This window comes from Polyodon spathula, chromosome 26, assembly GCF_017654505.1.
Source record: "Polyodon spathula isolate WHYD16114869_AA chromosome 26, ASM1765450v1, whole genome shotgun sequence".
Taxonomy (NCBI): domain Eukaryota; kingdom Metazoa; phylum Chordata; class Actinopteri; order Acipenseriformes; family Polyodontidae; genus Polyodon; species Polyodon spathula.
Window position 1 is genome coordinate 2,200,721 of NC_054559.1, and position 24,620 is coordinate 2,225,340.

The window sequence follows — 24,620 nt, forward strand, 5'->3', positions numbered from 1 at the left end:
CCCTAGGGTCAACATTGTCGATGCCTTTTAGAATTTTGAATGCTTCATCAAGATTGAACAGATTCACAATATTCTAGATGATGTCTTACTAATACATTGTAAAGTTTTAACATTACTTCCACTGATTTGAATTCAACACTTTTCACAATATATATATATATATATATATATATATATATATATATATATATATATATATATATATATATAGAGAGAGAGAGAGAGAGAGAGAGAGAGAGAGAGAGAGAGAGAGAGAGAGAGAGAGAGAGAGAGAGAGAGAGAGAGAGGAGGGGGTTAAAATCCTTCACTGCTAAAAAAAATGTGAGAATGCACATTGGGGTGTTATTGGTCTAATTGTTTAATTGTTTTATTGTTTAGTAATCCCCTGCACCTGGTGGTAATTGTAAATTAGAGCCACGTGCAGGGTATTTGAGGAAGGCAGCCAGTTTGTTCAGTGCTGGTGAGAGAAAAGAACAGAAAGTGTGCTCTGGTTCCGAGCAACCAGAGTTAGGTACCGTGTTCAACTGGGTGGTTATTGTGTTTCAGGTACCGGTAAACAGCTTAGATGTCCGGGGTATTAGTTAGGGGAATCCTGACTGTATAGTTAGTGCTCCAGGAAGGAGCTAGGTGTTTGTTTGTTAAAAAGTGCGCGTCAGCGCTAACAAAAATTCAATTTCTGTGTCCTGGGTCTACTTTGAAGGGAAAATAACCCGTGTGAGCCTGTGTGGTGGTGAGAAGCAAGTTAACTATATATATATATATATATATATATATATATATATATATATATATATATATATATATATATATATATATTATACAGCTCTGGAAAAAATTGAGACCACTGCAAAATTATCAGTTTCTCTGGTTTTACTATTTATAGGTATGTGTTTGGGTAAAATGAACATTTTTGTTTTATTCTATAAACTACTGACAACATTTCTCCCAAATTCCAAATAAAAATATTGTCATTTAGAGCATTTATTTGCAGAAAATAACAACTGGTCAAAATAACAAAAAAGATGGTGTTGTCAGACCTCGAATAATGCAAAGAAAATAAGTTCATATTCATTTTTAAACAACACAATACTAATGTTTTAACTTAGGAAGAGTTCAGAAATCAATATTTGGTGGAATAACCCTGATTTTCAAGCACAGCTTTCATGCGTCTTGGCATGCTCTCCACCAGTCTTTCACATTGATGTTGGGTGACTTTATGCCACTCCTGGCGCAAAAAATCATGCAGCTCGGCTTTGTTTGATGGCTTGTGACCATCCATCTTCCTCTTGATCACATTCAAGAGGTTTTCAATGAGGTTCAGGTTTGGAGATTGGGCTGGCCATGACAGGGTCTTGATCTGGTGGTCCTCCATCCACGCCTTGATTGACCTGGCTGTGTGGCATGGAGCATTGCCCTGCTGGAAAAAACAATCCTCAGAGTTGGGGAACATTGTCAGAGCAGAAGGAAGCAAGTTTTCTTCCAGGACAACCTTGTACTGGCTTGATTCATGCGCCCTTCCAAAGCCAAATCTGCCCGATTCCAGCTTTGCTGAAGCACCCCCAGATGAGTCAAATTTTCAGCTTTGCCCAACAGGAGGAAGATGGACGGTCACAAGCGATCAAACAAAGCCGAGCTGCTTGAATTTTTGCGCCAGGAGTGGCATAAAGTCACCCAACATCAATGTGAAAGACTGGTGGAGAGCATGCCTAGATGCATGAAAGCTGTGCTTGAAAATCAGGGTTATTCCACCAAATATTGATTTCTGAACTCTTCCTAAGTTAAAACATTAGTATTGTGTTGTTTAAAAATGAATATGAACTTATTTTCTTTGCATTATTCGAGGTCTGACGACACTGCATCTTTTTTGTTATTTTGACCAGTTGTCATTTTCTGCAAATAAATGCTCTAAATGACAATATTTATGTTCACTTTTTACTTTTAAGTTTACATCTTAAAATGTGTATTATGGGCATGTCAGCTTTTTGTACACAGTGTTGGTAGTAACAGACACGCAGTCTGCTGAGCAATAGAATGTATCTGAAAAAGAAGATCCTGTCACTAACTTTCCGTGAGATTACAAACAAATAGTTCATGGCAATGCAGCCACACGATAGAGTGGTATAACATGAGATGACATACAAATAACTCACAGCAATGCAGCCACATGAGTGGCATAACATGAATTACATTACACGATGTAGTACAATATGCACATGCATGTTTTCAGCAGTTGAATTGACAAGCTTTTGTGAAGAGACTACATATTATTTTTTCTGTAATCAGTCCAAAATGAGAAAATTGGCTGCTGACTGCACCTATAGTAAGAGTTACGTGCATACAGAAATTGTGACTAATTTCTGAAAATCTGAAAGATACACTGTCTTTGTGGAATCTAAAATGTACAGCTACTGATTTTCAAAATGAAATGCTTTTCCCCCCGAAATCCTTTTTTATTGCCTATTTAACCCATTTCTATTGGTAGTTGTTAAAACAAAGGTGAGTTATTAATATATTGTGTGTGTATTAAAAAACAAACCTAGTTCATAAAAATATTAAATATCAGAGATTCAATTTTATTGACCGTTCACAAACTGCTGTCTAACAACGCAAGATTATGACAGTTACGTTTATTGTTACTTAAACAAAATTTACCATAAAATTGCAGTGCTGAGATAAACATTGAATATTCTACTAAGAACTGCTTGTGGTGAAATGACTATGCTTGTATTCGTGCCTCCCCTTCCTTTAACAGGATCCATTTTACCCCAGGAGATTTCTTTTACTGTAACATGGCTCAAATTTTGTTTTCCAGCTATTTTTTTAACATTTAAACCTTTGTTTAATATTTTAGAATACGGCAGCATGACATTTGCCTTTGCAATATAAAAATGCCACTCTATTCTACATTGAACGGAAAGGTAAATAAAGCAGCAAGATATTGGTTGAGTGTTTTACTTTATCAATCAAAAGTCCTGAACTTGAAACTGAAGTTTGACAGATGTGCTTGTAATTTAAAGAGCTGCGGTATTTAAATGTGCCTCTGGATTAATTGAAGCATGTTATTTGTTTACCATTGAAAAGGAGCAAGTCTGTTTATACTGAATGTTTAAAACTCAACCGGCCAGTTTCACAAACCCAGAGTGGAGTTAATCTTACTTTCCGTATAGGGTTATGAGGACGAGTGCTAGTCTGGTGAAACCAGCCACAGCTGTATTAGAACACTACATGTGATGTGACTACTTTATAGCAGTCGCTGAAAGACAGTATATAAGACAAGAGGGAAAGTACAACGCTCTTTCAATGCTGAATTCCAAGCAGACTCATTTTGGCAACAGTGGCTGGGACAGTAGGCACACTTAGACTGTTAGTCACGTTTAATCTTATTGGGAATATCTGGAACCAATAAGAAAACCCATTTTAAGAGCCCTTCATCATTGTTTTATGAATCACTGCAGTATGTATTATATATAAGACTGTATGTATACAGCATTTAATTATGCTTACGGTGCCCATATGGCGCTGTTTTCAGCAGAACAGTTTGGGGCAGTTCAGGCTTTTCAACTCACAACCCAATGCATTCTTTGAAAAGCCTGAACTGTCCCGCTGAACATGGAGCTATATGGTCTCCTTAATTATATCTGTATATGAAAAAGAAATACTTAATATGAAATAAACTGGCCCTCACTATATGGGGATCTTACTGAAAGAATAGAATCTAGTTATTTTAAAAATGTTCATCTAGCATGTTGTGGAAGGCAAACATAATGTCCTTTTTAAATAGCTTTGTCGATACCCTCATAAAGCCAGTTATTGATCACATACCGTAATAACAGCAACATTAGTATGTAAACGTAAACCAAAACATAACAATTCAACATACTCGAATTAAGTGTTCAAAACATCTATGATGCGTCCATATGTTTATTATTGTTGCAAAGTCTGTATGTTTAAGTGTTAAGAGAAGGTGTACTGTGACCATCGCCTACGTCCATGTTAACAAGACATTTCTTTAGCGGTTATGAAGCCTGGTCCTATAAATAGCTCAAAATATTACAATCTGTATTCAGGTCACAGTTTTTCGTAGTCCCTGAGATAAGACAGTCGCGGCTCCACTACGAGTACTGTAGTACGACTAGTCTGTAATATAAGCTCGTTACAACTCTGAACTTTTTTTTTCTGACGGGTACACAATGTTAATGTTCTGCAGTCACAAGCGGGCACTCGTTTTCGACCGAAGAGAAACTGATACATTTTTTTTAATTTTTGGTAAAGAACAATCTCCAATAGAATAGCAATAAATAAAATAATACTCTGATACTACTTAAACAAGAATGACATTTAATATAGCTTGTAAACAAACGATGTAATTAAAAGAAAACAGTATGTTACTGTACTGTCTGTGTACACTATTCACTGCGCAAGAAATACAGAGACATCAGCCTTTGTGCAGACTCCGAGGAAGTGAAACACACACGATACAGTCTGCTGTAGAACCGCGCAGTAACTTCACTCCATATTTTGTAGCACGTTATTACTGTACTTGTGTGAATAGAATTACATTACAAAAACTACACACAACCTGACTAGTTTTGTGAACAGCATATTCTTTGTCTACAAATCAAACTGTCGTAATTATTGTACTAGTAGTCGTACTACACAATTCGAGTGGGTGTCGTTGCGCTTCATGGGCATTACTCGGCATGCTATATATACGACAGTGATAGTCTTAAACATGAAACGCTGCTCTTTCTTACCTTCAGTTTTTGGAAGTGTTGCTGTTGCACTTGTTTTTGTACCACGTAGGCCTGCTCCTGGAGTTGGCTTATTTGCTGTAGATTAGCTTGAATTTTCGCCATTGTCCCTAAATCATACGAAATCTTGGACTCGGATCAGCCACGACACTTAACTTAAAAAGCTATATTTAATAAATGTCTCTATATACATAACTCCCGTTATAAAACTTTAAGACAATGAAGGCGCGGGTGTGCGTTTGAGCGCTAAAATTAGTTAATGAAAATTATGTATGTCTCTTTAAATTCAGCGGCAGCTATGCAGCGCTGGTCACTAACCGCTTCCCGTCCGAAAAGCTGAGTGCGCAGGCGCACAGTGTTACATTCCTCTACTGTCCCCGTACTGCGCATGTCTGGTCACTCTGAAGTTCCCCACGGAACTGCAAGTCCTGTAGTCTTTTGTCTTATTGTCCGCAAAATGATACAGGAACGACAAGCCAGTAAGCTTGTTGGCAGATATATCAAAGCATTACATTCAGTGCGTTGTGTCTTCAATAACATGCAGGCTAAAAACACAAACTAGGATCCTATTCAGTTAAATGTAGTATTTGTTTCAGTGAGTAAGGGGCCCGGAAAAGGGGAGGTCATTGTGTGCTGTATGTACACAAAAAAACTAACGGGCTGACAAGGGCATGGTAGGTACTGTGAATAATAATATAGAACGAAACACGTATTGCTGAGATTTATTAGTTATTATAATAAATATCTAATGAAAATAATGGTATTATTTACAAAGATTTCTTACTTAACTAATTCATTTTGCTCAAAGAGCCAACTTCCAAACGTTCCGGTTGGTTTAACATGCCTTTGTCAAGGGAAAGCGTTTGAAAACAAACAGCGGAGGTACTTAAAGGCTTTTGATGCCATGATAACCACACATTTATTTCTCTTTAAATCTAATGTCTTTGTAATGTAACGATCTGCTGTTCCTTTCGATTTAAACCTTCAGGCATCGTGGTATCTACTCAATGTATTTTCTTTTATTCTTCGATACTGTACATTATCGCACTTTATTTTTTCTAAAATCACGAACTTTAGGTCATCCATGGCGTGCCTGCCCCTTGTAAAGTGCAGAACTTTTGGTTCATTTACTTTTTTAAATCCTTTTGATAGGTGGTTCTAATTCTTTTATATTTGAATATTTATATATTCTACACATTTTAGTGTTTTACATTTTATTGACTGAATGTTTATGTTCTTTATTTGCAATTTCATTTTTATCTTTACCAATACATTTCTGTACATGTGCTTGTACAGATTTCAATGTCTCTTAATGTATCTGTCACCCCTTTGTGTTTACTGAGTACTAAATGTCAGCCAAATTTGAATCCCTTCTAAAAGTTAAAATCAGTTCTTTCGGCAATATCTTTTTTTTTTTTTTTTTTTTTTTTTTTTCAAAAATATGAAGTATACGTAAATGCTTCCAAACACTTTTTGAAATGTTGGGTAATAATTTAGACTATGACATTTTTAATGGTACTCTCTTAACCCTGTCTTCCCATTTCTTATTATCAATTAGTTCATTCCTGTTATTGTCAATCATTTTTTATATCCTCTTTTCCTAAGATTTATTTTTACTTTCTTTCTCTGTTTTTTATAGTCATATTCATCAGAACAGATTCTTTTTACCCTCATACCCAGTCCTTTAGGAATTGCTCTTTTAGTATGGATAGGATGTGCAGATGACATGTAGGTACTGATGCATATCAATGGGTTTTGAGTAAAGATCTGTTTTAAAAGATTCTTGATCAAGTTTAACCAAGGTGTCTAAGAATTCAACTGCAGATTTTGACCTCACCTTCAGCCCTCCTCAGTCTCCTCACCTTCAGCCCTTCTTTGTGTCCGGCAGCTCCCTCTTCTGGGGCCCAGGCCACTATTCTCGGCAGCGAAAATGCTGCAGGGGGAGCTGGTCTCCTGACCTCCTCCCCTTCTTCATGGCCGGCAGCTCCCCTTTGCGGGGCTCCGGCCACAGTACTTCCTGCTGCAATGCAGGATTGGCAGCGCCCCCAGGAGAAGCGGATTTGGCATCCCCGGGCAATGGCGATGATGGGAGGGGAGCCCTGGCCATGAAGGTGAGAGCAGGAGCCCCACTTCCCCCAGTGATGGTGGTGGATGCAGAGGTAGCTCCTGCTCCTCTCCTCCTGATGGTGGTGGAGCCAGAGGCAGCTCCTGCTCCTCTCCTCTTGATGGCAAAGGTGGCAGTGGCTCCTCCCCTTCTGGCTGCAGTGGGGGTGGTCACAGCAGGCGTTCCTCTGATGAGAGGGGGTAGTTGACTGGGAAATGCCCCCACGCCCCACAGATGCAGCAACAATATCACACACCCATGCTCTGGAGGAGGGCTTCCCAGCTAACCTCCTCTTGTGGCTGTGGCTCTGGTTCCACTTCCTCTTCCTGAGGTGGAGGGTAGTAGTAGTCGGAAGACACATGCCCGACCTCGCCAACTTTAAAACACCACTCCTCCCCACTCAAGCAGGTCATGCAGATGTCCACCTTATCAGAGATGCAGTGGGGCTTGCGACCAGCCCCTCTCTGGTGCTGCTTCTGCCACTGCTTCTTTCCCATCCTCCTTGCTCCAAACAGTTAATTAAAAAAAAATAAAAAATACTGCAGCAACTTCTCTCTGGCCTGAGTCGGAGGCTGTAAGTTGATCCCGCTCTAACACCACGTGTGGCAGGCTATGGCTGAGCGGTGACATCAGGCCAGAAGCGGGAACTGAAAACACGGATTCAAAGATGTGTGGTGCACCGTTTTATTTCAACAAAAATAAATAAAATATTTGAACAAAAACAACATCACAGAGCAAAACAATAAGATGAACAAAAACAAATCACAAACACAATAATAACACTTAAGGTCCGGCTGGGCAGTAGCCTTTATGGATCCTTTAAGTTTCAGTTTTGCTTTTAGTTTTAGTTTTCTCTCTCCTCCCTCCCGTTCTCCACTTCTGAACACCCACCACGAACATGGAGAGCTGCAGGCTTTTTATACAGGTGACCATCTCTCGATTTAGCAACAAATTAATCAATTAATTCGAGAGATGGCCACCTTCTGTACATGGTTTTTAATCATTCCTGGCAGAGGACGAGTTTACTAACCTCAACAAAACAAAACACATGGCGCTTTGCCATCATTTATATTCAAAATATACACAAATAAACAACACACCGTCATATACAATTATTATACTAAATAAATACAAAAACAATAACCACAGTTTTCAAGGTCACAAATAATAACAAATACAATAAATAAATCAATACATCAATACAAAATAACACAGGTGGAGGGTGAGACCCTGTTCTAAAAAATACATTCAAACAGGAGGGCTTTCGTACCGCCCTGCTACAGTCATCTACATATCTGATGTATTCTAATGGTTTCTAGTCTAGTTTACTCAGTAACATTTCCTCCCATTTGCCCATATACAGTGCCGAGAAAAAGTTTGTGAACCCCGTAGAATTTTCACACATTTCACGTATTTCAAACCTAAAATGTTATTAATTTAAATCCTAATAATAGACAAAAATAACCTGATTAAACAAATGACACAAAAACATGACACAGGATCATTGTCTTGCTGCTTGACCCACTTTCGTTTCAGCTTCAGCTCACGGACGGAAGCGCTGACATTCTCCTCTAGAATCTTCTGCTACAATGCAGAATTCATAGTTTTGTCAATGATGGCAAGCCGTCCAGGTCCTGAGGCAGCAAAGCAGCCCCAAAGGTTCTTCTGTTCGAACGCTGTGTTTGGTTTTCGCCAAACATAACATTTCTCATTAAGAGAACATTGTTCCAGAATTCTTGTGGATCATCTATGTGCTCTTTGGCGAACTTCAGATGGGCAGCAATGTTCTTTTTAGAGAGCAGTTCAGTTCTTGTTCAGTCCTTTTCTGATAGTTGAGTCATGAACACTCACATTAGCAAAGACGAGAGAGGCCTGCAGATCCTTGGATGTTACTCTGAGGTTCTTTGTGACTTCCTTGATGATTTTACGGTTTGTTCTTGGAGGATTTTGGTAGGACGACCACTTCTGGGTAGAGTGACTGTGGTCTTGAACGTTCTCCATTTGTAGACTATGTGTCTGACAATGAATTAGTGTAGCCCCAAATCCTTAGAAATGGTTTTGTAACCCTTTCTAGACTGATGAGCTTCAATAACTGTTTTTCTGAGGTCCTCAGAGATTTCTTTTGATTGTGATTTGATGTGTTTCCACACACTTGTATGGTGAAGACCAAACTCACAAAGTTTCTGATCTTTATATAGAGTGGGGCCTCCCAAACTCATCCCTGAAGATCTACCTAATTATTTAAACACCTGATTCTAATTATCCCCTTAATTGAGCAGATAAAACCAGGGGTTTACTTACTTTTTCACATACCCTAAATCTTAATTACTCATTGTTTGTCTAATTCATACATCATTTTGTTTCAAATAACATGAAATTGGTTAATATAAACCCTATTCGATATTTAAGAAAATACTGGTTTTGATTAAAGAAGGCTATCATGGTAAAACTGTGGATAATTGTCATTGTGGTTCACAAACTTTTTCTCGGCACTGTACATGCTTGCAAAATACATACCTCATTTTGAGCCTATTGCTGTGCCATCATTCTGTTTGTAAATATAGAATAGTAGTCTTATAATTCAAATGTTGGCAAAAAGCTTGAGACATTTTTACAGTTGAAATTGATATCTATTTGTAAACAAATGTACATACTGTTTGCTTAATTTATATTAATTACATTTTTTGCAGAAAAGCTGTGCCAATCTTCATCACAGAGGTGGAGAGTGGCTTTCCACAGTACAGCACTCTTGTGTCCAAGGCCCTGGGCTTATTATAACCATATTTAAATGTTCTAGCTAAAATATGATGAAAGTCAATGGGGCATGTGATGGTCTTAATACTGAATCCAGGAGTGACCTTAATATTGAAGGAGACTTTTCATGAAATTACATTAACTGCAGTGAGGACTTTTATGTTTCTTATGCTGTAATTATAAAAGTTTTCCACACTAAATTAGCACTGCAATGTGCTTTCATTGCATCGTATGGTTCCTCATACCATTTCTATGCTGATGATGCTCAGATCTCCACCCCCCCACCCCCTCCCATATCTCTACTAGTCTGTCTACTATCTCCTGGATGCCTCCTTTTCTTCCCCCTCCTCATCTTCCCCCTCCTCTGATCTCTCTCTCTCTCTCTCCATTCCTCTAGAATCTATCACATTCTCTCCCTCCTCCTCAACCAAGAACCTCGGAGTAACCCTGGACCCCTGCCTCTCCTACTCGCAGCACATCTCCACTCTAGCACGCTGTGGCAGACCCTATATAGATTGGCAGGGATGGGGTTAAATTCCGCTACCTGCCTGGGTTTATTGTGTTCAGGTGGCTGGGATTGATTGGAGTAATTAACGATCAATCAGCACACAGCCACCTGACATAAAAGGAGGCCTCAGCTTCTCATTAGGGAGAGGAGGGAGCTGAGGAAGCAAGCAGATGGTTGTGCTTGCTGTTTTTGGTTTTGTGATTTTTTGAATTTTCTAATCCAGTGAAGGCATCGCCCAGCCTGGAAACCTTTATTTTTGTAGTTTTGCTTTTATGTTTTGTTATTTGTGTTTAAATATCTTTGTTTTTGCCCTTGTGCTCTTATATTTTGTGTTTATTTATAATAAAAGTATTATTTTTTTGAACTGCAGTCTGTCACTGGGCCTCTATCCACTCGCCAGCTTGTCACACTTGATGTCAGGAGTGAGATATAGTGCCTCCAGGAGGCTCAGAGCAGGGTTGCAGGGTTTTTCTTTTTTTTTTTTAATTTTTGGGACAATTTTTTTTTTAAGATAAATTAAATTAAAAAAAACATTTAAAAATGGAAAAGAAGAGCAGAAAGTGGCAACAGAAACCACAACAGCAGAAGGAGGTCGGGGATGACAGCTAGGAGGTTTTTTTGAAGAGCCTCGCGGCAGAGTTGTGCCCCGGCTGTGGGGCGTATGGACACACGGTGGCTATCTGCCCCACGCAGTGTGAGGGGGAGGAGCAGCCGTCCCTAGAGCCAGAGAGGGAGGAGCCGCCGTCCTGAGAGCCAGAGAGGGAGGAGCCACTGTCCCGAGAGCCAGAGAGGGAGGAGCCACTGTCCCGAGAGCCAGAGAGGGAGGAGCCGCTGTCGTCCCCCGAGAGCCAGAGAGGGAGGAGCCGCCAGAGAGGGAGGAGCCGCTGTCCCGAGAGCCAGAGAGGGAGGAGCCGCTGTCCCGAGAGCCAGAGAGTGAGGAGCCGCCATCCCGAGTGCCAGAGAGAGAGGAGCCTCTGTCCCGAGAGCCAGAGAGGGAGGACCCGTTGTCCCCAGAGCCAGAGAGGGAGGACCTGCTGCTCCCAGAGCCCAGAGGGGAGGAGCCATGGACCAAGGAGCCAGAAGGGGAGAAGGCTGATTCTCTACAGTAGCCTCTACATGTGATGCTGAGAGGAGCTCAGCAGAGGCGCACCTGATCGTTATGGCAGGTACCAGCCCTGCCTCAGAGGCCACTAGAATGGCCACAGCCCCCACCGCCAGTGGTGGGGGGGCTGCAGCATTGCCGCCAGAGGAGCTGGAACTGCCGCTACCGGATTGAACATAAGAACATAAGAAAGTTTACAAATGAGAGGAGGCCATTCGGCCCATCTTGCTCGTTTGGTTGTTAGTAGCTTATTGATCCCAAAATCTCATCAAGCAGCTTCTTGAAGTATCCCAGGGTGTCAGCTTCAACAACATTACTGGGGAGTTGATTCCAGACCCTCACAATTCTCTCTGTAAAAAAGTGCCCCCTATTTTCTGTTCTGAATGCCCCTTTGTCTAAACTCCATTTGTGACCCCTGGTCCTTGTTTCTTTTTTCAGGCTGAAAAAGTCCCTTGGGTCGACACTGTCAATACCTTTTAGAATTTTGAATGCTTGAATTAGGTCGCCACTTAGTCTTCTTTGTTCAAGACTGAACAGATTCAATTCTTTTAGCCTGTCTGCATATACATGCCTTTTAAGCCTGGAATAATTCTGGTCGCTCTTCTTTGCACTCTTTCTAGAGCAGCAATATCTTTTTTTATAGCAAGGTGACCAGAACTGCACACAATATTCAAGATGAGGTCTTACTAGTGCATTGTACGGTTTTAACATTACTTCCCTTGATTTAAATTCAACACTTTTCACAATGTATTCGAGCATCTTGTTAGCCTTTTTTATAGCTTCCCCACATTGTCTAGATGAAGACATTTCTGAGTCAACAAAAACTCCTAGGTCTTTTTCATAGATTCCTTCTCCAATTTCAGTATCTCCCATATGATATTTATAATGTACATTTGTATTTCCTGCGTGCAGTACCTTACACTTTTCTCTATTAAATGTCATTTGCCATGTGTCTGCCCAGTTCTGAATCTTGTCTAGATCATTTTGAATGACCTTTGCTGCTGCAACAGTGTTTGCCACTCCTCCTACTTTTGTGTCGTCTGCAAATTTAACAAGTTTGCTTACTATACCAGAATCTAAATCATTAATGTAGATTAGGAATAGCAGAGGACCTAATACTGATCCCTGTGGTACACCACTGGTTACCACACTCCATTCTGAGGTTTTTCCTCTAATCAGTACTTTCTGTTTTCTACATGTTAACCACTCCCTAATCCATGTACATGTGTTTCCTTGAATCCCAACTGCTTTCAGTTTGAGAATTAATCTTTTGTGCGGGACTTTGTCAAAAGCTTTCTGGAAATCTAAATAAACCATGTCATATGCTTTGCAATTATCCATTATCAATGTTGCATCCTCAAAAAAATCAAGCAAGTTAGTTAGACACGATCTCCCTTTCCTAAAACCATGTTGACTGTCTCCCAGGACCCTGTTACCATATAGGTAATTTTCCATTTTGGATCTTATTATAGTTTCCATAAGTTTGCATATAATAGAAGTCAGGCTTACTGGTCTGTAGTTACCTGGTTCAGTTTTGTTTCCCTTTTTGTGGATCGGTATTATGTTTGCAATTTTCCAGTCTGTCGGTACCACCCCTGTGTCAAGAGACTGCTGCATGATCTTGGTTAGCGGTTTGTAAATTACTTCTTTCATTTCTTTGAGTACTACTGGGAGGATCTCATCCGGCCCAGGGGATTTGTTTATTTTAAGAGCTCCTAGTCCCTTTAACACTTCTGCCTCAGTTATGCTAAAGTTATTTAAAACTGGATAGGAACTGGATGACATGTGGGGCATGTTGTCAGTATCTTCCTTTGTAAAAACTTGTGAAAAGTAATCATTTAATATATTTGCTATTTTTTTTTCTTCATCTACGATTTTGCCATTTGTATCTCTTAAACATTTAATCTCCTCTTTGAATGTTCGCTTGCTGTTGTAGTATTGGAAAAACATTTTGGAATTGGTTTTAGCTCCCTTAGCAATGTTCATTTCTATTTCTCTCTTGGCCTTTCTAACTTCCTTTTTGACTTGCGTTTGCAGTTCTGTGTACTCTTTCTGCGTACTTTCTTTTTGGTCCTTTTTTAATGCTCTGTAAAGTGCCTTTTTTCACTGAATATTTTTTTTAATTGATCTATTAAACCATTTTGGCAATTTAGTTTTACATTTAGATTTGTCTACTTTAGGGATGTAATTGTTTTGCGCCTCTAGTACTACATTTTTGAAGAACAACCATCCTTCTTCTGTGGGTGTTTTCTCTAATTTACTCCAATCTACTTCTGTTAGTCTCTGTTTCATACCTTCATAGTTTGCTTTTCTAAAATTGTAAACCTTAGCTTTAGTCATTACTTTTGGGGATTTAAAAAACACTTCAAATGAGACCATGTTGTGGTCTGAGTTTGCCAGTGGTTCTCTGACCTCTGTTTTAGTTATTCTATCTTCGTTATTTGAAAAGACTAAATCAAGACATGCCTCCCCTCTAGTCGGTGCCTTGACAAATTGTGTTAGGAAGCAGTCATTTGTCATTTCCGCCATTTTTATTTCATCCTTCACGCTACCCACCGGGTTTTCCCATTTTATTTGGGGGAAGTTGAAATCCCCCATTAGTATGGCTTCTCCTTTGCTACACGCATTTATAATGTCGTTGTGTAACAGATTATTTTGCTCACCGTCTGAATCTGGCGGTCTATAGCATGCTCCTATTATTATGCCCTTTGAATTTTTGTCCGTTATTCTGACCCATATTGATTCGGTTTTATTTTCTTTGTCCAGGTTTAACACCTGGGCTTCAAGACTGTTTCTTATGTATAGCGCTACCCCTCCTCCTCTTCTGTCCTGCCTGTCTTTCCTATACAGTGTATACCCACAAATATTATATTCATCCCCATCATTCTGACATCGAAGTTTCTGTAACACCTATCACATCATAGTTACCTGTTAGTGCAGTAGCTTCAAGTTCTAGAATTTTGTTTCTGATACTTCTAGCATTTAGATAAATACATTTAATGGTTGTCTTACCTGAGTTGTTGTTCTTGTTTTGATGCGGTCTCCCTTCTGTTTTTTTGTTGATTCTCCCCCCTTCCTTTCTAGTTTAAATGCTTCTGAACCTGCTCGAAGATCTTTTCTCCGAAGTAGACTGGTTCCCTTGTTATTTAAATGCAGTCCATCCCGTCTATACAGATAGTCCTCGTTGTAGAATGTGGTCCGATGATCAAGATAGGTGAAGCCTTCCATGTGCAACACGTCTTCAACCATGCATTTTGGTTAATTATTTCCAGCTGTCCATATGGTCCTTTGCAAGGTGCCGGTAGTATACCAGAAAATACCACAGTTTTGGTTTTCTCTTTTAATTTCCTTCCTAGCTCTCTGAATTTGTTTTGCAGGGATTTTGGTCTGTCTCTTCCAATGTTGTTTGTACCGATGTGGACGACTACTACCAGGTCACCACAGTCCTCGTCTGCTGTTCCCGAGGGTCTGCCGGTCCCACCTGCTGTTCCAGAGGGAGCCAGGCCGCCGTCCCCGCCTCCGCCACCGGAGGGAGCCGGGCCGCCGTCCCCGCCTCCGCCACCGGAGGGAGCCGGGCCGCTGTCCCCGCCTCCGCCACCGGAGGGAGCCGGGCCGCCGTCCCCGGAAGGTCCAGCGCTACCGGAGGGAGCCGGGCCACCGTCCCCGGAAGGTCCAGCGCCATTAAAGGGTCCGACGCCACCAGAGGGTCTGACACTGCTAGGGGGACTCACACCGTAGGAGGCCACGCCCACACTATCCAGGGGTGCTGCCTGCCCGCTAACGCTGCATCTGCTGGAGGGTCCAGGTCCCATGACAGCATCTCCTTACTTCCTTGGAAATCCAGGGCCCCCTCAACCAAAGAAGGCTTGGGGGCTTCGACATCAACCCCGCCCACCGAAACAGCCCACCCAAGGGACATAATGGGATTCTTGGGGGGAGGTGTGTGGCAGAGCAGAACTCTGCCCTATATAGATTGGCAGGGATGGGGTTAAATTCTCCTACCTGCCTGGGTTTAATGTGTTCAGGTGGCTGGGGTTGATTGGAGTCATTAACGATCAATCAGCACCCAGCCACCTGACATAAAAGGAGGTCTCAGCTTCCCATCAGGGAGAGGAGGGAGCTGATGAAGCAAGCAGATGGTTGTGCTCGCTGTTTTTGGTTTTGTGGTTTTTTGAATTTTCTAATCCAGTGAAGGCATCGCCCGCCTGGAAACCTTTATTTTTGTAGTTTTGCTTTTATGTTTTGTTATTTGTGTAAATATCTTTGTTTTCGCCCTTGTGCTCTTTTATTTTGTGTTTATTTATAATAAAAGTATTATTTTCTTGAACTGCAGTCTGTCACTGGGCCTCTATCCACTCGCCAGCCTGTCACACACGCACAGTTTGATTCTTCCTGAGCAGCTGCGGCAAAGTGACCACCCCTGTATGTATTTTGTGTTTTGTGTTCATGTTGGTGTATAGTCATTGATGCACGGGATATAAACGGGTCTATGTAACACGAGTTTTTAAAATGTATATTTGTATTTAGGCACGAGGATTGCACAGCACTTCACGTGCAAGTAAAACATAATAATATGTGAGCATGGGGAATTGCCCTTTATTAATTCACGTGCAGTTGTACCGCGAGTCCAACTGAATGATTGATTAGCAATCGAGTCACGGTACAGCTGCAAAAGCTGCATGTTTTCACCCACTCGGGGTTGGGTGTTCGGTGAGTGGAGAACGGGATTGGAGACGGAGGTAATAAATAATAAAATAATAACGTAAAGTTAAAATATCTGCTCACCGTGTTTTGTCTAGTGTTAGTCCGTTTTGTTTGTCTCTCTTGTTTTGGCGAATGTGCCTTGTCCTGTGTTTTTGTGTTTGTTATAACCGTTTATTTTCTGGCTGTCTGTTCATTTATTAAATGATGAGCGAAACCATTTGCTCAGCTCCACCAAACTCCACCTCTCTCTGTTGTTTATTTCCTGTTTCTGGTCTGACGTCACCCACTGCAGCCGTCTTTGTGACACGTGGTGTCATCGTGGGATTACCAGCTCCTCCTAGACGCAGACCAGAGCAGGAACCGCAATTTCTTGTTTAAAGGAAAAGACGAAAAAAAAAAAAAGATGTCCGAAGACGTCGTCGGGCTGAGGGACTGGATCCAGGACAATGATGGGCTGGAGGCCCAGTCCATGCTCATAGCCATCTGGGTCCTGTGTCTGATGGACAGGGAGCAGTGGGAGGCATATGAGAGGGAACACACCACAAACTCCCTGGAGGAAGGTGAGTAGTTGGTCCTCTGCTACCTGGAGGCAGCTATAAACAGAACAGCAGCCCAGGTAGCAGGGTCTCCAGCTCCCAGGCGGGAGGACCGCGAGAGTACAGCACCCAGACGGGGGGACCTTGGGGATCCAAAGCCTGAGAGGGAGCTGTTCCCATCTCCACCAGCAGAGGGTGAGTGCCTGCTGGTATCACTTCTCTAGGTGGTGACGGTAGGGGGAGAGAAGCAGGTTCTTCCTCTGCCTCCATCACCTTACCCTGCAAGTGAGGGAGAGCCGCACCCGTCCCTTGCAAGTGAGGGAGAGCCGCACCAGTCCCTTGCAAGTGAGGGAGAGCCGCACCAGTCCCCTGTAATAAGGGTAGACTACACACCGCTCCCACCTCCGCCGCCAGGAGCAGAGCAGCAGGAGCTGCCTCTGCCTCTGCCACCTCCACCAGCAGAGGGTGAATGCCTGCTGGGTCCCTTTCCACCAGCAGAGGATGAATGCCTGCGGTATCACTCCCCCTACCAGCAGAGAATGAATGCCTGCTGGTATCACTTCCCTCACATTCACAAGAGGAGCTGGAGCTGCCTCTGCCTCTATCACCATCGGGGAGAGGAGCAGGAGCTGCCTCTCCTTGCACCAGAAGGACCAGGACTAGATGCTGGCGGTCCTCAGCAGCCCTTGCAGAGGCGGCTGAGGGAAGCACAGGGAAGAACCGCCCGGCCGCAGTGGCCGAGAAGAGGGTCAACGCCCGCACCCCAGCTTGTCCTGACTCCCTGCCTCATTTCGCCCAAGGATGCCTGCCTGGCATCGCCCAGGGTTGCCTGTTGCTCCGCATCGCCTGGGGTTGCCTGTTGTTCGGTGAGTGTAGAACGGAATTGGAGACAGAGGTAATAAATAATAAAATAAGAATGTAAAGTTAAAATATCAGCTCACGGTGTTTTGTCTAGTGTTAGTCCGTTTTGTTTGTCTCTCTTGTTTTGGCAAATGTGCCATGTCCTGTGTTTTTGTGTTTGTTACAACAGGTTATTTTCTGGCTGTCCACTTATTAAATGCTGAGCGAAACCATTTCACCTCTCTCTGTCGTTTATTCCTGTTTCTGGTCTGACGTCACCCACTGCAGCCATCTTTGTGACACTGCATTTATTTGATTTTGCTTGTTTCATTTTATTTGGTTTTATTCCCTTTGGGGGGTGGAGGGGCGAATAAAATAAACAAATAATTAAAAAAAAAAAAACCTTTTGTGTTTTTTGTTTTTTTGTGTGCCCCTGCACTATAGGGTGTGTCTGTGTGTTTGTGTTTGTTTGTTTGTTTTGAAATAAATAAATAAAACAGGGAAAAATAAATAAATAAATAAATAAGTGCACAGGCTCCACTGGCCCCAAAACAGTGGGCAAAGGTGGCTGCAGGGGAGGCTGCAGTCCACTTCAAAAATATCACAAGGAGGCACAGGGTCAGGTGTATCCTCCGAGACACCCTCTCGATAGAGGGCTTTGTGAAGGCCATGGCCAAGGGGGTGGGGCCATCGGCCATCGTGGCAGCCTCCAAAATGTATGGGAAAGAAGTATTCTTCCTAAAATCAGAACACAGCGATTGAGAGGGGTCTCACGGTGGCAGGGATATAGGGCCTAGGCACAAGGGTCATCCTGTCAAACGTCCCACCTTTTTTGAGGGACGACCTGTTCAGGCCCCACTTGCAGGCCCTGGGGGATTTAAAGACGGGCATCCACCCCATCCCCCTGGGCTGCAAAGATCAGGCCCTCCACCACGTGCTGTCCTTCTGCCGCCAGGTGACCATCTAGCTGGCGGAGGGGGGACAAAGTGGAGGCCCACAGAGGGGGGCAAAGTAACACCTGCCCCCCTCCCAATAACATCAAAGAGGGGGAAGGGGGAGGAGGCCCCCGAGGCAGCCGGACCCTTCGCGCCTCCAGAAAGCATGCCGGGGGAGAAGGCTGCCGAGTGGTCCACCGCCACCCAGAGGAAGAAGAAGAAGGTGGTGGCAGCCAAGTCCACCGGGGAGGCCACGATGAAGCCCACTGCCACACCATCTGGTGATGGGTCAGGGGGAGTTCCTGAAACGGATACTCCCTCGCCAGAACCCCCTGCGAGGCATGGTGGCAAAGCCACCCAAAAACTAAACATCTCATCCCCGGGGGTGAAGTCCCCACCTCCGTAACTGGGCAGGTGACTGACTCCGGCAGCAGCAGGGGCAAAAGGAAGGCGCACGCCTTCCATCATGTTATACAAATGCACGAAGACCGGCCTCGAGGTGGGACTCTCCGGGGGGGCTTCCCCCTTCCGCGGAGAGGGGAAAGAATCCATCTTCCAAGGTGGACCAGGGCTCCGCACAGGAAGCGGAGCCCATGGAAGAGACTCCCTGCTATAGTCTGGAGGGAGGGACGGATCCCGGAGGGTCAGACGGCACCCTTGGGGCGGAAGCCCTCCCGGACGCGCAGGAGGCCCCAGAGGCCGGCCTTGAGCCTACCACGAGGAGCCGGCCGCAGTAGGGTCGCCAAGGGGGCAGAGGAGGGGCCCCCGCAAGAACAACTGCCTCGGGCACCACCCGCCTCTGGTGGCGACACTGGTACCGGACCCTGTATTGCCGAGGAGGGGGTGGCAGAAACACAGCCCGAGGCAGACGTGGGCTCTGCAGACTGAAAAGTGTTGAATTTAAATCAAGGGAAGTAATGTTAAAACTGTACAATGCATTAGTAAGACCTCATCTTGAATATTGTGTTCAGTTCTGGTCACTTCGCTACAAAAAGAAAGAAGACTACGCGGTGACCTAATTCAAGCATTAAAAATTCTAAAAGGTATTGACAATGTCAACCCAAGGGACTTTTTTGACCTGAAAAAAGAAACAAGGACCACGGGTCACAAATGGAGATTAGACAAAGGGGCATTCAGAACAGAAAATAGGAGGCACTTTTTTTACAGAGAATCATGAGGATCTGGAACCAACTCCCCAGTAATGTTGTTGAAGCTGACACTCTGGGATCCTTCAAGAAGCTGCTTGATGAGATTCTGGGATCAATAAGCTACTAAGAACCAAACAAGCAAGATAGGCCGAATGGCCTCCTCTCGTTTCTAAACTTTCTTATGTTCTTAATCTACAAACCAGCCCTTCCTGTATGAAAATATAACATATAGCAATATTTATATTTATTGAATGGTTACTTCATAGAATTTTTTTTTTCAAAATATTACATTTTTTAATATTTAATATGGCATAGTATTTGTTCTGTATATTTTTTACTAGGATTTTTTTCAGCCACTTTCCACTTTTCTGTTAAACCATTACTATTGAAGGCGATGAAATGTGTTAAATATCCTATCTTTTAATAGTAATAATGTGCAATAAATGAAGCCCACTAATGAGCTTTTCTGTTTTGTTTAGAAGCTGCCCTGATTGCAGAAAAAGGAATTTCCTTCTGAAGTAGTTATTAAGTTTGGTAAATAGTAAACCACCTATGCAAATCCTTTAAGTTGCTGTACACTGACGGACATCGCTTCAAACGTAAAGGAACCTGTTAAAAATGTGTTAATTGCATGATGGCATGTCCGGTCTATTCCATTTTTCAGTACCAATCAATGATCATGAGAAAGTGTCTTCTAAAAATCTAAATAAAATAGATAACAACGCATTTTACCAAGGCTAATTTCTTTGCTGATCTTCGCTGGAGCTTATTTTTTGGAGTCAACAGTACAGGCTGAGACATGGATCAAACTGTAATAAGATTAAGTCATTCCTTTCTGATCAAATGAAATATTTATTGTCACTTTTGTGGCAAAGTGCCCCGCCCCTGTGTGTATTTTGTGTTGTATGTTGTGTGTTAATGTTGGTGTGTAGTCATTGGTACACGGGATATAAATGGGTCTGTGTAACACGAGTGTTTAAAATGTATATTTGTATTTAGGCACAAGGATTGCAACGCACTTCACGTGCAAGTAAAAAGTAATAATATGTGATCACAAGGAATTGCACTTTATTAATTCACATGCAGTTGTACCGCGACTCCAATTGAATGATTGATTAGCAATCGAGTCTCAGTACAGCTGCATAAAAGCAGCATGTTTTCACTCGGTGTTGTGTGTTCGGTGAGTGGAGATGGAGGTAATAATAAGAGTAGTAATAATAGTAGTAGTTAAAAATATCTGCTCACCGTGTTTTGTCTGTATAGTCTGTTTTGTTTGTCTTTTTGTTTTGGCGAAAGTGCCGTGTCCTGTGTTTTGTTTGTTTGTCTTGCAACCTTTTATTTTCTGTCTGTCTGTGCACTATTAAATGCTGAGTGAGACCATTCGCTCAGCTCCACCAAACTCCACCTCTGTCGTTTATTTCTGGTTCCTGTTTCTGGTCTGACGTCCCCCACTCATATACAGTACTCAACTATCAATGTAAATATTTGTTTTAAAGAAATTAAATTGGCAGAAGACCTGAAACTATTATATTTCATTATTGCTAAAAACAACATAACATTATACTTAAAGAAATAAAAATGTTCTGAAACTTGTAAAATTTTTAACAATATGAATTCCACAAAGTGAAAATAACTAGTTCATAACTGACTACATTATTCACGAACATTTGTTTCTTAGAGGGTACCTGTGGTGAACTGAAAGTAGCCTTATTTCAACAGAAAATATGTTTCCAGATACGTTTGCCCTTTACAGCCCTCTTTATTTTTGTACTGTTTTTTTATATATATATATATATATATATTTTGATGCACATGTTCAAACCATGACAAACTTCAGTGTACTGGGTTGTGAACTTGGCAAGGTAACTGACACAACATCGTTGATTTCCGCAATTGTCGCCTTGCTACACACAAAGCAAAGTCGTTTGCACTCAAATATCATGGATGAAGAGAACAATTCCACACAATAGAGTTGCATGGCGCTGTACAGACGCTTTTTAATGCTACTTAGATCAATTCAACCTTCTTTAGTCATATCATGTGTTGTACTGTAATAAGTTAAATGTGGTAGAAACATATCAACCTGCGTGAATGTACAATATTATGTTACCAGTGCAACGATACTCTGGTGGGGAAAAAAACGAACGAAATGAGAGTCCTAAGGTTCTGGGGACACTGGGCCAGTATTCCAAAAGTGGGACTATCCCGCACTGTCAAACATGTCCGTGAATTCAACGTTAAAAAATAGGGTAAATAATGAAGGTAAAATGTCTTTTCTTATAATGTCAATTTACACGAAGAAACAGCAAATTACCTTCATACTAAAAACAAGAACATATGTTTACTTTTACAGAACGTTTCCTTTTTTTTTTTTTAATTAAAAAACTAAAACGGATATTTTCCGTTGTTAACGGATCAAATTTATTTAAAAACAATGATGTGTAGTTTACAATTAAATACTGCAGATATTACATCTAATTATGTTAAAACTGAAATATTAGACTCCATTGCGGGGTAGATTGCAAATAGTACTGTTTTAACAGTGTTATTTGTGTGTTAAATGACGTGTCACGCAATTATTTGTAAATGTGCATGTCCTTTGTGTCCCCTCACCATTTATGTTTTTTTTTTTTTTTGTTGTTCGTGTTTTAATTGAGAAAATTTCTTAAAAAAAAAAAAAAAAACAGCAAATTTTTTTTTAAAAAAGAACAAAAAAAAAAAAAGAAAACATGCGTAATGTTTACGGTTAAATACCGTAGGTATTACATCTAATTACGTTAAAACTAAAACCCCAGAATCCATTGCAGGGCAGACTGCAAATACAGTCGTAGTATTTTAACTGTGCTACCTGTGTTGTTATGTGTTAAATGTACTGCGCGGTTGCCCTGTTATAGTTAAATTTGCATGTCCTTTGTGTTTTTTCACCATTGATGTGTTTTCTTCATGTTTTGTGTGCTCACTACGCTTGCAGTCGCGTGTTGAAGTGGGCTACCTCTGTTTCCATTGTACTGGTGTCTCTGTTCTCTGCAAAGTTCAGCCTGCCGAATGTTATCAGGTCTTCAACCAAAATCTGATATTAGATAAATGGGACCCTGAGTAAACAAATAACACGACATTTTGATACTTATTTCATTTTTTTATTAAAGTTATGTAACACCCAATGCCCCCTTGTGAAAAAAGTAATCGCCCCCTTAGACTCAATAACTGGTTACGCCACCTTTAGCAACAATAACTGCAACCAAACGCTTCCTGTAGTTATTGATCAGTCTCTTACAGCGCTGTGGAAGAATTCTGGCCCACTCTTTCATTCAGAAATGCTTAAACTCAGTGACATTTGTGGGTTTTCAAGCATAAACTACTCATTTCAGGTCCTGCCACAACATCTCCATGGGGTTTAGGTGTGGACTTTGACTAGGTCATTCCAAAACTTTAAATTTCTTGTTCTTCAACCTTTCTGATGTAGACTTGCTTGTGTGTTTCGGATCACTGTCTTGCTGCATGACCCAGCTGCGCTTCAGCTTCAGCTCATGGATGGATGGCCTGACATTCTCCTGTAGAATTCTTTGATACAGAGCAGAATTCATGATTCCTTCAATGATGGCAAGTCGTCCAGGTGCTGATGCAGCAAAGCATCCCCAAATCATGACACTACCACCACCATGCTTGACCGTTGTATGAGGTTCTTACTGTGGAATGCAGTGATTGGTTTTTGCCAGTCATAACGGGTCCCACTTTGGCCAGAAAGTTCCACCTGTCCACATTGTTCCAGGTTCCAGAATTCTGAGGATCATCAGGTGCTTTTTGGCAAAATGAGGACACTGAGTGCATTCATGACGGAATGTCTGCTAGCATTTCATGTCTGCCCCCCCCCCCCCCCCCCCCCCCATCCCCCCCCCCCCCCCCCCCCCCCCCCGAGTTAATACTTGGTGGAAGCACTTTTGGTAGCAATTACAGCTGTGAGTCTGTTGGGATAGGTCCTACCGCTGTGCACACCTAGATTTGGTAATATTTGACCATTTTTCTTTACAAAACTGTTCAAGCTCTGTCAAGTTCCTTGGGGAGCATTGATGGACAGCAATCTTCAAGTCATACCACAAATTTTCAATTGGATTTAGTAATTTCATAAGAAATATGCTCCGTGCTGTGTGTTTGAGATATATATATATATATAGATATATATATATAGTGCCAATAATTTTGTGAACCCAATAATAATTATGGAAATTTTCTTAAATTCTAACATCCAATAGGTTTTATATTAACCAATTCCATGACTTTTGAAACAAAATGATGTATGAATTAGACAAACAATGAGTAATTAAGATTCAGGGTATGTGAAAAAGTAAGTAAACCCCTGGTTTTATCAGCTCAATTAAGGGGATAATTAGAATCTGTTTTTTAAATAATTAGGTAGATCTTCAGGGGTGTGTTTGGGAGGCCCCAGTCTATATATTAGGAGCTTTGTGAGTTTAGTCTTCACCATACAGATGTGTGGAAACGTGTCATGTCACGATTCACCTCAGAAAAACAGTTATTGATGCTCATCAGGGGTTACAAAACCATTTCTAAGGATTTGGGGCTTGACCAATCCAATAGTCAGACACGTAGTCTACAAATGGAGAAAGTTCAAGACCACAGTCACTTCACCCAGGAGTGGTCTTCCTACCAAAATCTCTTCAAGAACAAACCGGAAAATCATCAAGGAATTCACAAAGAACCCCAGAGTAACATCCAAGGATCTGCAGGCCACTCTCGCATTGGCTAATGTGAGTGTTCATGACTCAACTATCAGAAAAATACTGAAGAAGAATGGTGTTCATATATATATATAGAGCTCTGGAAAAAATTAAGAGACCACTGCAAAATTATCAGTTTCTCTGGTTTTACTATTTATAGGTATGTGTTTGGGTAAAATGAACATTTTTGTTTTATTCTATAAACTACTGACAACATTTCTCCCAAATTCCAAATACAAATATTGTCATTTAGAGCATTTATTTGCAGAAAATGACAACTGGTCAAAATAACAAAAAAGACGCAGTGTTGTCAGACCTTGAATAATGCAAAGAAAATAAGTTCAGATTCATTTTTAAACAACACAATACTAATGTTTTAACTTAGGAAGAGTTCAGAAATCAATATTTGGTGGAATAACCCTGATTTTCAAGCACAGCTTTCATGCGTCTTGGCATGCTCTCCACCAGTCTTTCACATTGATGTTTGGTGACTTTATGCCAC

At 41.6% G+C, this 24,620-nt stretch overlaps 1 protein-coding gene across 3 annotated transcripts in view; it reads right to left on the bottom strand.

Annotated features, from left to right (window-relative positions):
- LOC121300861 (paired amphipathic helix protein Sin3b-like) overlaps positions 1-5,091 on the bottom strand; it is a 47,121-nt gene extending 42,030 nt beyond the window's left edge. For all 3 annotated transcript variants that reach the window (XM_041229805.1, XM_041229804.1, XM_041229803.1), the window contains exon 1: positions 4,755-5,091. In XM_041229805.1, coding sequence (XP_041085739.1) covers positions 4,755-4,856 — 102 coding nt within the window. In that variant the 5' untranslated portion in view covers positions 4,857-5,091. The remainder of the gene's footprint in view (positions 1-4,754) is intronic.
- Positions 5,092-24,620: the final 19,529 nt, after the last annotated feature.